At 41.3% G+C, this 12410-nt stretch overlaps 1 protein-coding gene across 5 annotated transcripts in view; it reads right to left on the bottom strand.

The window, feature by feature from the left end:
- PCNX2 (pecanex 2) overlaps positions 1-12410 on the bottom strand; it is a 240648-nt gene that overhangs the window by 204996 nt on the left and 23242 nt on the right. For all 5 annotated transcript variants that reach the window (XR_005595903.1, XM_039529322.1, XM_039529325.1 and 2 more), the window contains exons 6-8: positions 6395-6542; positions 6078-6223; positions 4665-4758 (exon numbers count right to left, since the gene is read on the bottom strand). Coding sequence is in view for 4 of the 5 variants with exons in the window: in XM_039529322.1 (XP_039385256.1) it covers positions 4665-4758; positions 6078-6223; positions 6395-6542 (388 nt within the window). In the remaining variant the exon portion in view is untranslated. The remainder of the gene's footprint in view (positions 1-4664; positions 4759-6077; positions 6224-6394; positions 6543-12410) is intronic.

Genomic DNA, 12410 nt, shown 5'->3' with positions numbered 1-12410 from the left:
CCATATCATGAAAGTGTTGAGCCAATGCAGGGTGACAGCGGCTGATATCTGAATCCAGCCAAGCCCCTGAAGGCGTGTTTTCCACCTTCAGAGAGTATGGGGAGAAAAGAGTACAAATTCCTTCAGACTGAGACATGCTCTCACATACTCATATGTTTGCTTGATAACAGGATAGGGCACCCACGTTGGGGACCACTGCTCTAAAGGCTTTATCTGGAATCCAATTTGTGGTCGTGGGGTAACTTGTGTTAATCAGCATGACTAAGATGAGCCCTAGAGCAAAGAAGTGTCTTGGAATAAATGGTTGTGGAGTGTCTAGATTAGCATTCACAATTGTGGTAATTAACCAATCAAGGTAACAAGTTATAACAGGACCACAAAGCCAAAAATAACAGTACTAGTGCAGTGATTCTAGAGGAGGAAGTAGAAGGAAACACAGGTTATTGGGAATCATAGAATAGAATATCAGGGTTGGAAGGGACTTTAGGAGGTCATCTAGTCCAAACCCCTGCTCAAAGCAGGACCAATCCCCAACTAAATCATCCCAGCCAGGGCTTTGTCAAGCCTGACCTTAAAAACCTCTAAGGAAGGAGATTCCACCACCTCCCTAGATAACCCATTCCAGTGCTTCACCCCCCTCCTAGTAAAAAAGTTTTTCTTAATATCCAACCTAAACCTCCCCCATTGCAACTTGAGACCATTACTCCTTGTTCTATCATCTGCTACCACTAAGAACAGTCTAGATCCATCCTCTTTGGAACCCCCTTTCAGGTAGTTGAAAGCAGATATCAAATCCCCCTCATTCTTCTCTTCTGTGGACTAAATAATCCCAGTTCCCTCAGCCTCTCCTCATAAGTCATGTGCTCCAGCCTCCCAATCATTTTTGTTCCCCTCCGCTGGACTCTCTCCAATTTTTTCACATTCTTCTTGTAGTGTGGCACCCAAAACTGGACACAGTACTCCAGATGAGGCCTCCCCAATGCCAAATAGAGGGAAATAATCACGTCCCTCGATCTGCTGGCAATGCTCCTACCTATACATCCCAAAATGCTATTAGCTTTCTTGGCAACAAGGGCACACTGTTGGCTCATATCCAACTTCTCATCCACTGTAATCCCTAGGTCCTTTTCTGCAGAACTACTGCCTAGCCACTCGGTCCCTAGTCTGTAGCAGTGCATGGGATTCTTCCATCCTAAGTGCAGGACTCTGCACTTGTCCTTGTTGAACCTCATCAGATTTCTTTTGGCCCAATCCTCCAATTTGTCTAGGTCCCTCTGTATCCTATCCCTACTCTCCAGCGTATCTATCACTCCTCCCAGTTAGTGTCATCTGCAAACTTGCTGAGGGTGCAATCCATGCCATTCTCCAGATCATTAATGAAGATATTGAACAAAACCGGCCCCAGGACCAACCCTTGGGGCACTCCGCTTGATACTGGCTGCCAACTAGACATGAAGCCACTGATCACTACCCATTGAGCCCAATGTTCTAGCCACCTTTCTAGCCACCTTATAGTCCATTCATCCAGCCCATACTTCTTTAACTTGCTGGCAAGAATACTGTGGGAGACCATATCAAAAGCTTTGCTCAAGTCAAAGAATAACACATCCACTGTTTCCCCTCATCCACACAGCCCGTTATCTCATCATAAAAGGCAATTAGGTTAGTCAGGCATGACTTGCCCTTGGTGAATCCATGCTGACTGTTCCTGATCACTTTCCTCTCCTCTAAGTGCTTCAGAATTGATTCCTTGAGGACCTGCTCCATGATTTTTCCAGGGACTGAGATGAGGCTGACTCGCCTGCAGTTCCCTGGATCTTCCTTATTCCCTTTTTAAAAGATGGGCACTACATTAACCCTTTTCCTGTCATCCAGGACCTCCCCCAATCACCATGAGTTTTCAAAGATAATGGCCAATGGCTCTGCAATCACATCAGCCAACTCCTTTACCACCCTTGGATGCAGTGCATCCAGCCCCATGGGCTTGTGCTCATCCAGCTTTTCTAAATAGCCCTGAACCACTTCTTTCTTCACAGAGGGCTGGTCACCTCCTCCCCATACTGTGCTGCCCAGTGCAATAGTCTGGGAGCTGACCTTGTTCGTAAGATAGAGGCAAAAAAAGTATTCAGTACATTAGCTTTTTCTACATCCTCTGTCATTAGGTTGCCTCCCTCATGCTGTAAGGGGCCCACACTTTCCTTGACCTTCTTCTTGTTGCTAACATACCTGAAGAAACCCTTCTTGTTACTCTTAACATCCCTTGCTAGCTGCAACTCCAAGTGTGATTTGGCCTTCCTGATTTCACTCCTGCATGCCTAAGCAATATTTTTATTCTTCTCCCTGGTCATTTGTCCAATCTTCCACTTCTTGTAAGCTTCTTTTTTGCGTTTAAGATCAGGAAGGATTTCACTGATAAGCCAAGCTGGTTGCCTGCCATATTTACTATTCTTTCTACACATTGGGATGGTTTGTTCCTGCAACCTCAATAAGGATTCTTTAAAATACAGCCAGCTCTCCTGGACTCCTTTCCCCTTCATGTTATTCTCTCAGGGGATCCTGCCCATCAGTTCCCTGAGGGAATCAAAGTCTGCTTTTCTGAAGTCCAGGGTCCGTATTCTACTGCTCTCCTTTCTTCCTTGTGTCAGGATCCTGAACTCGACTATCTCATGGTCACTGACTCCCAGGTTCCCATCCACTTTTGCTTCCCCTACTAATTCTTCCCTGTTTGTAAGCGGCAGGTCAAGAAGAGCTCTGCCCCTAGTTGGTTCCTCCAGCATTTGCACCAGGAAATTGTCCCCTACACTTTCCAAAAACTTCCTGGGTTGTCTGTGCACTGCTGTATTGCTCTCCCAACAGATATCGGGGTGATTGAAGTCCCCCATGAGAACCAGGGCCTGTGATCCAGTAACTTCTGTTAGTTGCCTGAAGAAAGCTTCATCCACCTCATCCCCTTGGTCTGGTGGTCTATAGCAGACTCCCACCACGACATCACTCCTGTTGCTCACACTTCTATACTTAATCCAGAGACTCTCAGGTTTTTCTGCAGTTTCGTACTGGAGCTCTGAGCAGTCATACTGGGAGATGTGGGAGTCCACATCTCTTGTGCATGCCAGAATAGTTCTCTGCTGGGATTCCTCTACCCCAGCACCTGGAGGTCTCTTTGGATGTAGGTAGGATCAGTGGATTCACAACTACACAGGCTCAACAGCCCAACCCCTCCCTTTTAATGCAGACTTCAATAGCCACAGACTACGATAGCTCTAAAGCTGTAGGAGCAGTCCCAGAATGGATACACTGCTAGACTGCAGACTGGGGATAAGGAAGAGTTAAAAGTCCCTTGACTACAGAAGTCCTAGAGTATAGTATGCTCTCAACTCAAGCTCCAGCTATTTGGCCTCAGGTTCTCTCTCTTTATTTTCAATGAGCTTTCCATTAGTCCACAGAAAAAAACTTCGGGACAGTTGAAAGTAAAAGGGCATTTGCAGGGCTAGTGGGCTCCCTCACCATCCCATGAAAAACAATGCCATGCCCAAGTAACTTTCAGGTCCTTCCCTCTGGGCACAGTTTATCAACTCAAATACAAATCTTAAGCAAAACATCAAAACAAACCATGGGCTACAGTTTCCAGAGGCTTTCTCCCCTTGTCTCTGTCAGTGCTGAGAAGAGTACATGCCTTCCCTTCAATCCTTCCTGCTTCAGGGCCTACTGCAGGCACCCATGTCCCTCCTGCACCTCTCTCAGCTCTTTATAGAAAACACCTGACATCCTCCCAGCTGAGTCTGAAAAAGGCTGCTGGTACCAGGACCTTAAAGGGACAGACCATCCTGTTACATCATTCCACTAAGCTATCATCGTTCCTAGCACAGCAACACAGGCATCTTTGCAAAGTCTCCTCTGAATGCCCAATGTCACATTCATTTTTAAAACAAGTTTTAAAACAATAGTTATGCCTCATGACCAATGAGCCTTCTCCCCCAGCCTGGTCCTGAAGTTCTCCGGGTGCTGTTCAACATGACATAGAAAAACATTCAAATATTATCATAAAACCACCTTTGTGAACTTTTATACAAAAATCCAAAAACATGGAGCATAACAGACAAAGGGATGGGAGAACACTGGGAAGTGGAAGTAATCAACATGGGTCATTCTTAAACCAATTTGAGAAAAAAAAAAAACATTGTTTCGGTCCTGTTCTGAAGTGGCATGATGGCCATTATGTATTTCAGACAGTTAGGAGGGTTCATATCCTAGAGCCTGCAAAAGCATGCTCACTTGCTGACATAATACATGACGCTGAGATCCATAGAAGGCCAGTAGGCAAGGCCAAATAAGCAATAGGATGATAAGCTGAAAGTTCAGACCTACCCCAATATGTTTTAATTACAGCCCCAAAGACAGCTCTAAATATAAAGTAGCTATTACTGGCTGATAAGAAAAACAAACCATAGCGAGTATTTTCCTTTTCCTTATAGATATCCTTACAACATGGTCGTTTCCCCTCCCCCCCCCTTTTACATAAAATTAAAAAAAAATCTGCATGCCTTGACATCTCTAAAACAGATTAGCACATTTCTTACTCATCACATGTCTCTTTCACAGCTAGAATCGGCTTTGTAGCCTCCAGCACTGAAAAGTCTAACGTTTAAAAATAAGAATTTACTTACTGAGCATCAGAAATACAATCATAATTTGATGTCTGATATCGAGTATTTCCTTCCTTCTGACTGCCAGCCTTTAAATAGCAGGATCTAATTTCCCCTTTAAAAACATAGAAGTATCAGTTAAGTGATGTAAATTATTTGTTTACACCTACAATTTAGTAGCAATCTGGTTTTCTCAGTCAAAAAAAAGTATCTGTAAACCAAATGTTCTAATTGCTTCTTTATATTTGTGATTGGCAGTGTGGACGTGTTTTAAAACATCATAGAACAAATACATGTTAAAATAAACACTGGAAAACTGGAGACAAAGCCACAAAAATACAGATATTAAGGGCAAAATTCTGTTCCTTGTTGTAAGAGCAGAGTAAGAGAGCTCTGTGCAAATGAAGAAATGGACTCTTGCCCCAATCTAACCATAGGGGGACGTGATCTGACACTACCTTAAAATACTGTGTAACTGTTCATAGGTGAGCAAGGTAACTGTAAAACATTACCAGAAGTATAAGAGAGTGGAGCATTCTGATTTGTTCATGTTTGCAGAAGTGTAGATCACAGGTACATAGCAGTGGAGAATCAGGCGAAAGGTGGGTAGCCACGGTCTACTACATCCCCGTTGCCTACCTAACATACACACGGGGCAGTGATCCTCCAGTGAATAAGCATACTACTCCCCTGGCCTGTCCACAGCTGCCCTCCCACACACATGCAGAACGAGGATCCACAGCATGCAAGAGGCTGCAGTGGTGCTACACAGGAGTGAGAGGGGAGAAAGGACAGGATCCCAGGAGCCATGAAACCCAGCTACATGGGAGCTCCTTTTGTGCTTCTTGGAAGGGCGATTTGATGTGGGCCTAAGTGACTTGTGGATCTGCTACTACAGAAATGCACTTGGCCAGTAACCCACAAGGCAGATGGCATTGGAACACAACAGCCACTAGAACTATTTCAGCCCAAAGCCTAGAGTAGCTGGGGAGTGGCCCTGCTGCTCGGTGTGGCCTGTTGTCCCCAGGGAGTTCCCTGCACCAAAGTCAGGTACTGATGGGGAAAGGAGTCCATTTGTTCAATATTCTGGAGAGGTTAGCAGACCACCATTCTGAATGAAGGCAGTCCCAATATGATGGGAGATGGCTGCCATCTAAACCATCACCTATTCACACTCAGCATAAAGATCTGACAGCAAGGGATGGGAACCTTTTGGCCAAGCACATTGGCGTAATTCCCTACTCAGACAAGAAGTTCTATCAGATCTTCAGCATCCCCAAAAAACACACTAGAAACCTGTCTTTTAAGATATCATCAGAAAAATACACTCAGCTCCACAGTGAATGTCAGACAAATACAGGTCTGAGATAAACTTCTGAGTTTTCTTTAGAAATCTCTCCTCATGGTTTAATAGTTACAGCTGCATAAACTTACCATGCTCATCTATGAACACATGCATCGCGTCCACGGATATTTCATCTTTCATTGAAGCCTCAGGTCCACTTATAACTTGCAAGACAGAACTATCTTGCTGGGAAGTTACCCGGTAGATTATCTGCCGTTGCCTGTTGCCCTGGTAACTTGACACAAAAATGTTTCAAAACTACTATGAGGAACTTTTTTCTTGTTCTCAATAAAACAGAGAGAGAGGGGGGTTAATTAAAAGTTTACATCAATTCTACTCAATAACACAGAACAGCTCGCATCATCATGCTTTTGAAGTACAAAAAATATAAAGTAACTGCCCTTACTGTGCTGTAAATTGGGCAGGCTCTGGTAGCACTGGACTAGCACTAGCCCAATCTTGACTTTGTACATCTGATCTTTCCTGTTTAGAAACATGCTTGTAGTGCTTTTCTGTTTCCAGCATTTCTTCTTTTCTCTCTGTTGTGTGGCTATCTGAAAGATACGTGAATAAAGAAGGGAGACGTTCTACACAGATCACCCTAAAGAGTTCTGTTCATTCACTTCAGAACAAGAGCATTTTTAAGGGGAAGTTGTCCAAAGACGCAGTGCTCAATTGGCCTCCATTGGTGAAAAACAAATTAGTTAGGGTAAATAAGGTAAACTGCTAAGAGGAGGATTACTGGGTTCTTTTTTTGGCACAAGTTACCCTGTGTTGTGCTTCTATGTAGGCTGAACCTCCCTGAACTGGAAATCTCTTAACTTCCAGACCATTATGTGTAAGAAATTTTTTTAAAGGGCCCATTTTTTGCAAATATGGCAGAAGTGTCAAAAGTATTTAGAAAATCAAATTTTTACTCCTTAGTCAAACAGTCCCATTTGAAAATAAATCTGTGCATTCCCTGTTTAACTAGTGATTTAAATTGCACTTTAAGCACAAAATCTCACCCTAGTTTAACTATGCAGCTGATACAGTGTTCCATAATCTCATAACTATACTTCAACTGGGGACAGAAGGCTGCAGAAGCCTAATTAAATCCATTTCCCTAGGGAGTTATGGTTGTTCATGGATTAAGAATAACTGATAGCCAACAAAAAGGTTATATTAATCTAATTGGTCTCACACTGCCTAATGCTGACTTGAGGGCTGAAACAATTAACAAGATTTTTTGTTTGACGATTTAATGGCTTGAAGGGGGGGAAAAGTCTCACTCTTTTCCATTCCAGATCTCAAGTCTTTCAATTCTCTTTCCCTTGAAGTGGTGAAGATTAATAATAAATAAAAATGAATGGCAATTCTTAGTGCTCCTAGCACTAGAAAGATATGCCAGGAGGGTCTGCAATGGGATTTTAGTACAATGATTCCTGCTGCTTTCTCTCCACGGAAGTTACTTGCACTTTCAACTTTTGAATGGAGATAACATATGGGGGGCGGGGGGGAAATGGTTCTTCAGTCTCTGCCAATGAATAAACATTAATCTGATGACTCATAAATGTCAGCTCAATTCTTCCTCTAAATTTCAGTAGTATAGTTAAAATTAAAATCTTCATTTTTTTTCCTCTCCGCATCTCTTCTGCATGTTAAGATGTAACTTTGTCAATGATGTAATTTACAAATGCAGAAAGTATTACCGATTTTTGCAAAAACTAACAAATACATTTACAGTCTGGATTGAAAATCATTATTGTTTACAAACTGACTCCTAGTAAAAAAATCTCATGCTCTGTTTTTACACATTGCACCCTGGAGCTAGTTCAGTTAATAATGCAATATTCAAATATAATTTGTCAGCTAACCTACATTTTGTTTTTCATGGTTTTCATTGAGCAAAGTGCTAAACACAGACTTTAAACAAATATCTGTCACATAAGATACAAGAGGATGCCAAAATTCAAAAATAAAAATGACTAATTAAAAAAAAACCATAAAAAGGCAACAGACAATCTAGCAGAGTTTACATTTCAGTAAGTACTTGCTTACCTGGAAATGTACTTCCTCTGACTCAAATCCACTAGGATGGAGCTGCTGAGATTTATTGCTAAGTCAAGCTCAGGAAAAAAATTCTAATCACCTGCACAGAGATAATTAAGGCCTGGTCTGCAGTTTTTATGCCCATATAACTATTTCAGTTAAGGGTGTGACATTTTACCTGTATACGTATCCACCCTCTAGTGTGGATGCAGATATACACGTTCCTTACACTGGTATAGCTTATTCCCCTTCCCTTTGGGAATTACATATGCCTCTGTAAGCATTATTATACTAGTATAACTGCATCCACACTAGAGGGTACAGCTTTAACTACACCAGTATAGTTAAACTGGTACAATTTTTGCATATAGACAATTCAGCTGTCTGACACAATGTGATTGTCTCAATTTTTTGGCTGTTTTATTGTCTTGGCTAATTTTAAATGAAATCTATTGCTGTGATCAGCTAAAATATTTCTCTGAATTCTGTTTTTTCCATTTTAGATTGGTGTGCCAGGGTTTCTTCTGTTTATGCTCCTGATTTTAGTGTGTCTGCCTCTAGCCCAGTCTTATAGGTTTAGTTTTGTCCTCATTTTAAAGCAAACTGAAATGCCACTGCTCCTATACATTTTAATTTTGTCTTGTTTCATTGACCTTTTTAAAAATCAAATGGAAGTAAAATTCAAATAAAAAAAATCAAATCATTTCAATATTTTCGGTTTTTTGGGGGGGAGCAGTTTGAACAGAAATGTTTTGGCAACGTCATTATGAATTCATGAATCTGCATTTTTGGGCAAAAAACAGTTGTCTGAAAACATTTTCCCAGCTCTACTAATATGTTTTAAATTTAAACAATTCCAATACCTAAATAATATTAAGACTAAAGCCCATCTGATTTGAAATCTGTATCTTATCTTACAGACTTGCACTTGTCTATTCTGGGTGTCATATATTCTGTAATTCCTCTGATGCAGAATCTACTCCTTTCAGGAGAATTGCACTCTGGAATATAAACTTTCATTTAAAAAATTAGATCTTTCTAGCCCTTATGGTTTCAAAGATAATTTTGTAAATGTAAGATGACTGTACACAGCAGAAAACAATAATTCTGAGCTACGTGTGAAATGTTCAGAGCGTACGCTCTGAGGCATAAAGATGACATTTTAATTGACAATAGTCTTAATTATTTCACTGTTGATCATTTCAGCAGAAACGTCTAGCTCAGGGGTAGGCAACCTATGGCACATGCGCCGAAGGCAGCTCTCGAGCTGATTTTCAGTGGCATTCACACTGCCCGGGTCCTGGCCACCAGTCCGGGGGGCTCTGCATTTTAATTTAATTTTAAATGAAGCTTCTTAAACATTTTAAAAACCTTATTTACTTTACATACAATAGTTTCATTATATATTATAGACTTACAGAAAGAGACCTTCTAAAAACATTAAAATGTATTACTGGCACGCGAAACCTTAAATTAGAGTGAATAAATGAAGACTCAGCACACTACTTCTGAAAGGTTGCCGGCCCCTGGTCTAGCTAATATGCTTTTCCCACAATCCCAAACTGCCTTGAAAGGTGCAAAAAAACACATTTTAAAAATGTATGTGAGGCTGAGGCAGAATATCCACCACAATGCAGTAGAATCCCGGGATCTTGCTGCAGAATTTTGGTCCAGCTTTCTGAGGAGTACATGAGATCTTAAGTCTGGTCCTATACTAATGCTGCAAGGTGCGCACTGTGACAGCGTAGAAAAACACATTTTGTTCCTGCTCCCCCTTCAGGCTAGTGGGGAGCAACTTATCTGCATCATGTCCTGGGGTGAAATCCTGGCTCCACTGACGTCAATGGCAAAACTCCACTAAAGTTAATGGCAAGACATTAAATAGGGGCAGAATTTCACCCTGTAGTGTGCTTTATTGAATATATGTGTATGCAGGGGCTGTGGGGCCCTGGCATTTAAAGTGGCAGGGCATAGATCAGCTCACTCTGCCTGGCCCTCCTCTTCCCCTTTCGGGAGCTCCCTCTCCCTCAGCAGTAGCTTGACCCCTGCCTCCCAGTCCATGAGACTCTACACTCATGTCCGCCACATTTTTTTAATCACTAGGTTTCTGTATGAGATCAAAGCACTGAATTAATATAGTTGGTGATTAGGGTAGCTTGGTGAACCTGACATCCATATGTATAATGGCAATTTTAAGGTTTTAGATCTGATTTTTCTTTAGCTTTGCCTCTAGAGACCCAGATATGCTTACCTCTTCAAAGTTGCCATCCCTAAGCATAAGCTTAAAATCAGCAGAGACAGGATTGTCTTTGTGGCGAGTACCTTTTGCAAACCTCAGACAAAAGAGTCTTCAAAAGTAAAAGATTCAGGGCAGTCTGCACTACCACTTAATTCAATCTAATTTATGTCGCTCAGGAGTGTGAAAAAAGACACCCCTATGAGCGAAGCAAATTACAGCGACCTAGGCATTGTCCACACCGGTAGTACGTCGGTGGGAGATGCTCTCCCGCCAACATAGCTTCTCCCTCTTGCAATGTGGAGTAATTATGTTGATGGGAGAGCACTCTCCCATTGGCATAGAGTGTCTTCACCAGACGCACTACAGTGGCCCAGCTGCATCAGTGCTGCTGTGCTGATGGAGCACTTCTAGTGTAGACCTGCCCTCAGTGACTATGGTGAATAAGTATGTAAAAACACTTAGCTCATAAACAGCTTATATACCAGTAAATCTCCAAATGCTTTACAAAGAAGGTCAGAATCATTACCATATTTTACCAATGGGGAAAGTGAGGCACACAGAGATGTGACTTGCCCAAGATCACCCAGCAGACCAGTGGCAGAGCTAAGAATATAACTCAGGTTTCCAGAGTCCCAGTCGAGTGCTCTGTTCACTAGACTTGACTGGCAAACCCACAACACATGATGAAGCGAGATGGAGAAAGATGAGGGCAGGATTTAATGAGCTTGATAGGGGTCAGAAAAATGAAAAGGCGGAAGATAATTACAGGAGGAATAGGATACAAAGGAAGAAGAAAGCAAGCCAAGTGGATATCATATGACCAAATGTTTTATAAAGTCAATCAGGTATATGTGTGTTGGACCTCTTTTGTGGGATGTAGAATGTTTGCAGCTAGTCATGGGAATCCATATTTCCTACTGCAAAAGGGGGATAACTTCCCCATGGAGAAGGGGGATAACTTTTTTTAAAATGTTAACACTGTTTTATTAGATTATAATACATCTCTTGTGTTTTATGGGAAAGACATAAGTGCATTTTGGTTGCATGCTTTTTGGGTGTCTTCATAGAATACAGTTTCCCACCGATTCCAAACAAATAAGAGGCAGGCTTCCTAGGATTTGTTTGTTTTGGTTAAAGTCTTCTAAAATATGTGAAATTTCATTTGGTACTTCAGATCTTGCTCTGAGAGGACCATGGGGCCTCTCCACTGTATTTTGCCTTACATCTCCACAACACATAGCCCTCCCGCTTAGTTTTGTTTAGCTAGATATAAGGCTAGATTTAGTTATTGTTTTATAGAAAGCAAGGTGCCAAAACAATTAGAAACAACACACCTATACATTGCATTGAGAGGCACAGGGATGGAGAAGAGAGGTAGCAGAGCTAGTTGTGGGTGAAGAGCCAAATATTCTTATATATGGGAAACAGAATATACAGCTTTGGTTTTATGTCATGGGTAGAGCAGTAGAAAAATTCTCAAATTATTTAAACAAAAAAAGCTTTTGACTAAATGGAATTTTTTGTGCAAAAGTTCCAATTTTCATCAAAATTTTGGTGGCTTTCACTGAAAACCGAAGAATTTTCTGTTATGAAAAAATGAATATTTTTAGTTTTCAGAAATTGAACTACCAACAAATTTTCAGTTTTCAGCTTCCAAAATATATAAATATTTTGATGTAAACCTAAAAACCTGTGTGAATTTTTTTTCAAGGTTATTAAAATACAACTAGAGCTGGTCAGGAAATGTAGGGATCTGGGGTTTGGGTTTGATTTTTAATACACATAAGTGACTCTAGCTTTTTTAAATATATGTATATATTTAAGAAGCCCTCATATGCACTTGATGGAAAGAGTACGAGAGGGAGTGGCACAGCCATTTTGCAGGTTTTGGTAAACATGTATTGGTATTCTAACAAAACCAAGCTTGCCCCATGCAGGTTATTCCAATGTAGAAGTCCAGCTAACTACCAGCTGAGTGCTTACTTTACTTAGCTCAACCCTTTTGCTTTGAAATGTTCAAAAGCCTTCTAAAACTACAGGAAACTGCACCAGGTATTTTTTATGACAGGACCTTATCCCCACCCTTTTTTAGCACTTCTCCAAGTTGGATTTGGCTAACTTTTTATGGACCTGAGATTAAATCACCATAAAC

Source organism: Mauremys reevesii, linkage group 3, assembly GCF_016161935.1.
Source record: "Mauremys reevesii isolate NIE-2019 linkage group 3, ASM1616193v1, whole genome shotgun sequence".
Lineage (NCBI taxonomy): Eukaryota > Metazoa > Chordata > Testudines > Geoemydidae > Mauremys > Mauremys reevesii.
Note: the sequence above shows the minus strand (reverse complement) of the source record. Positions and strands in the feature narration are given on the sequence as shown.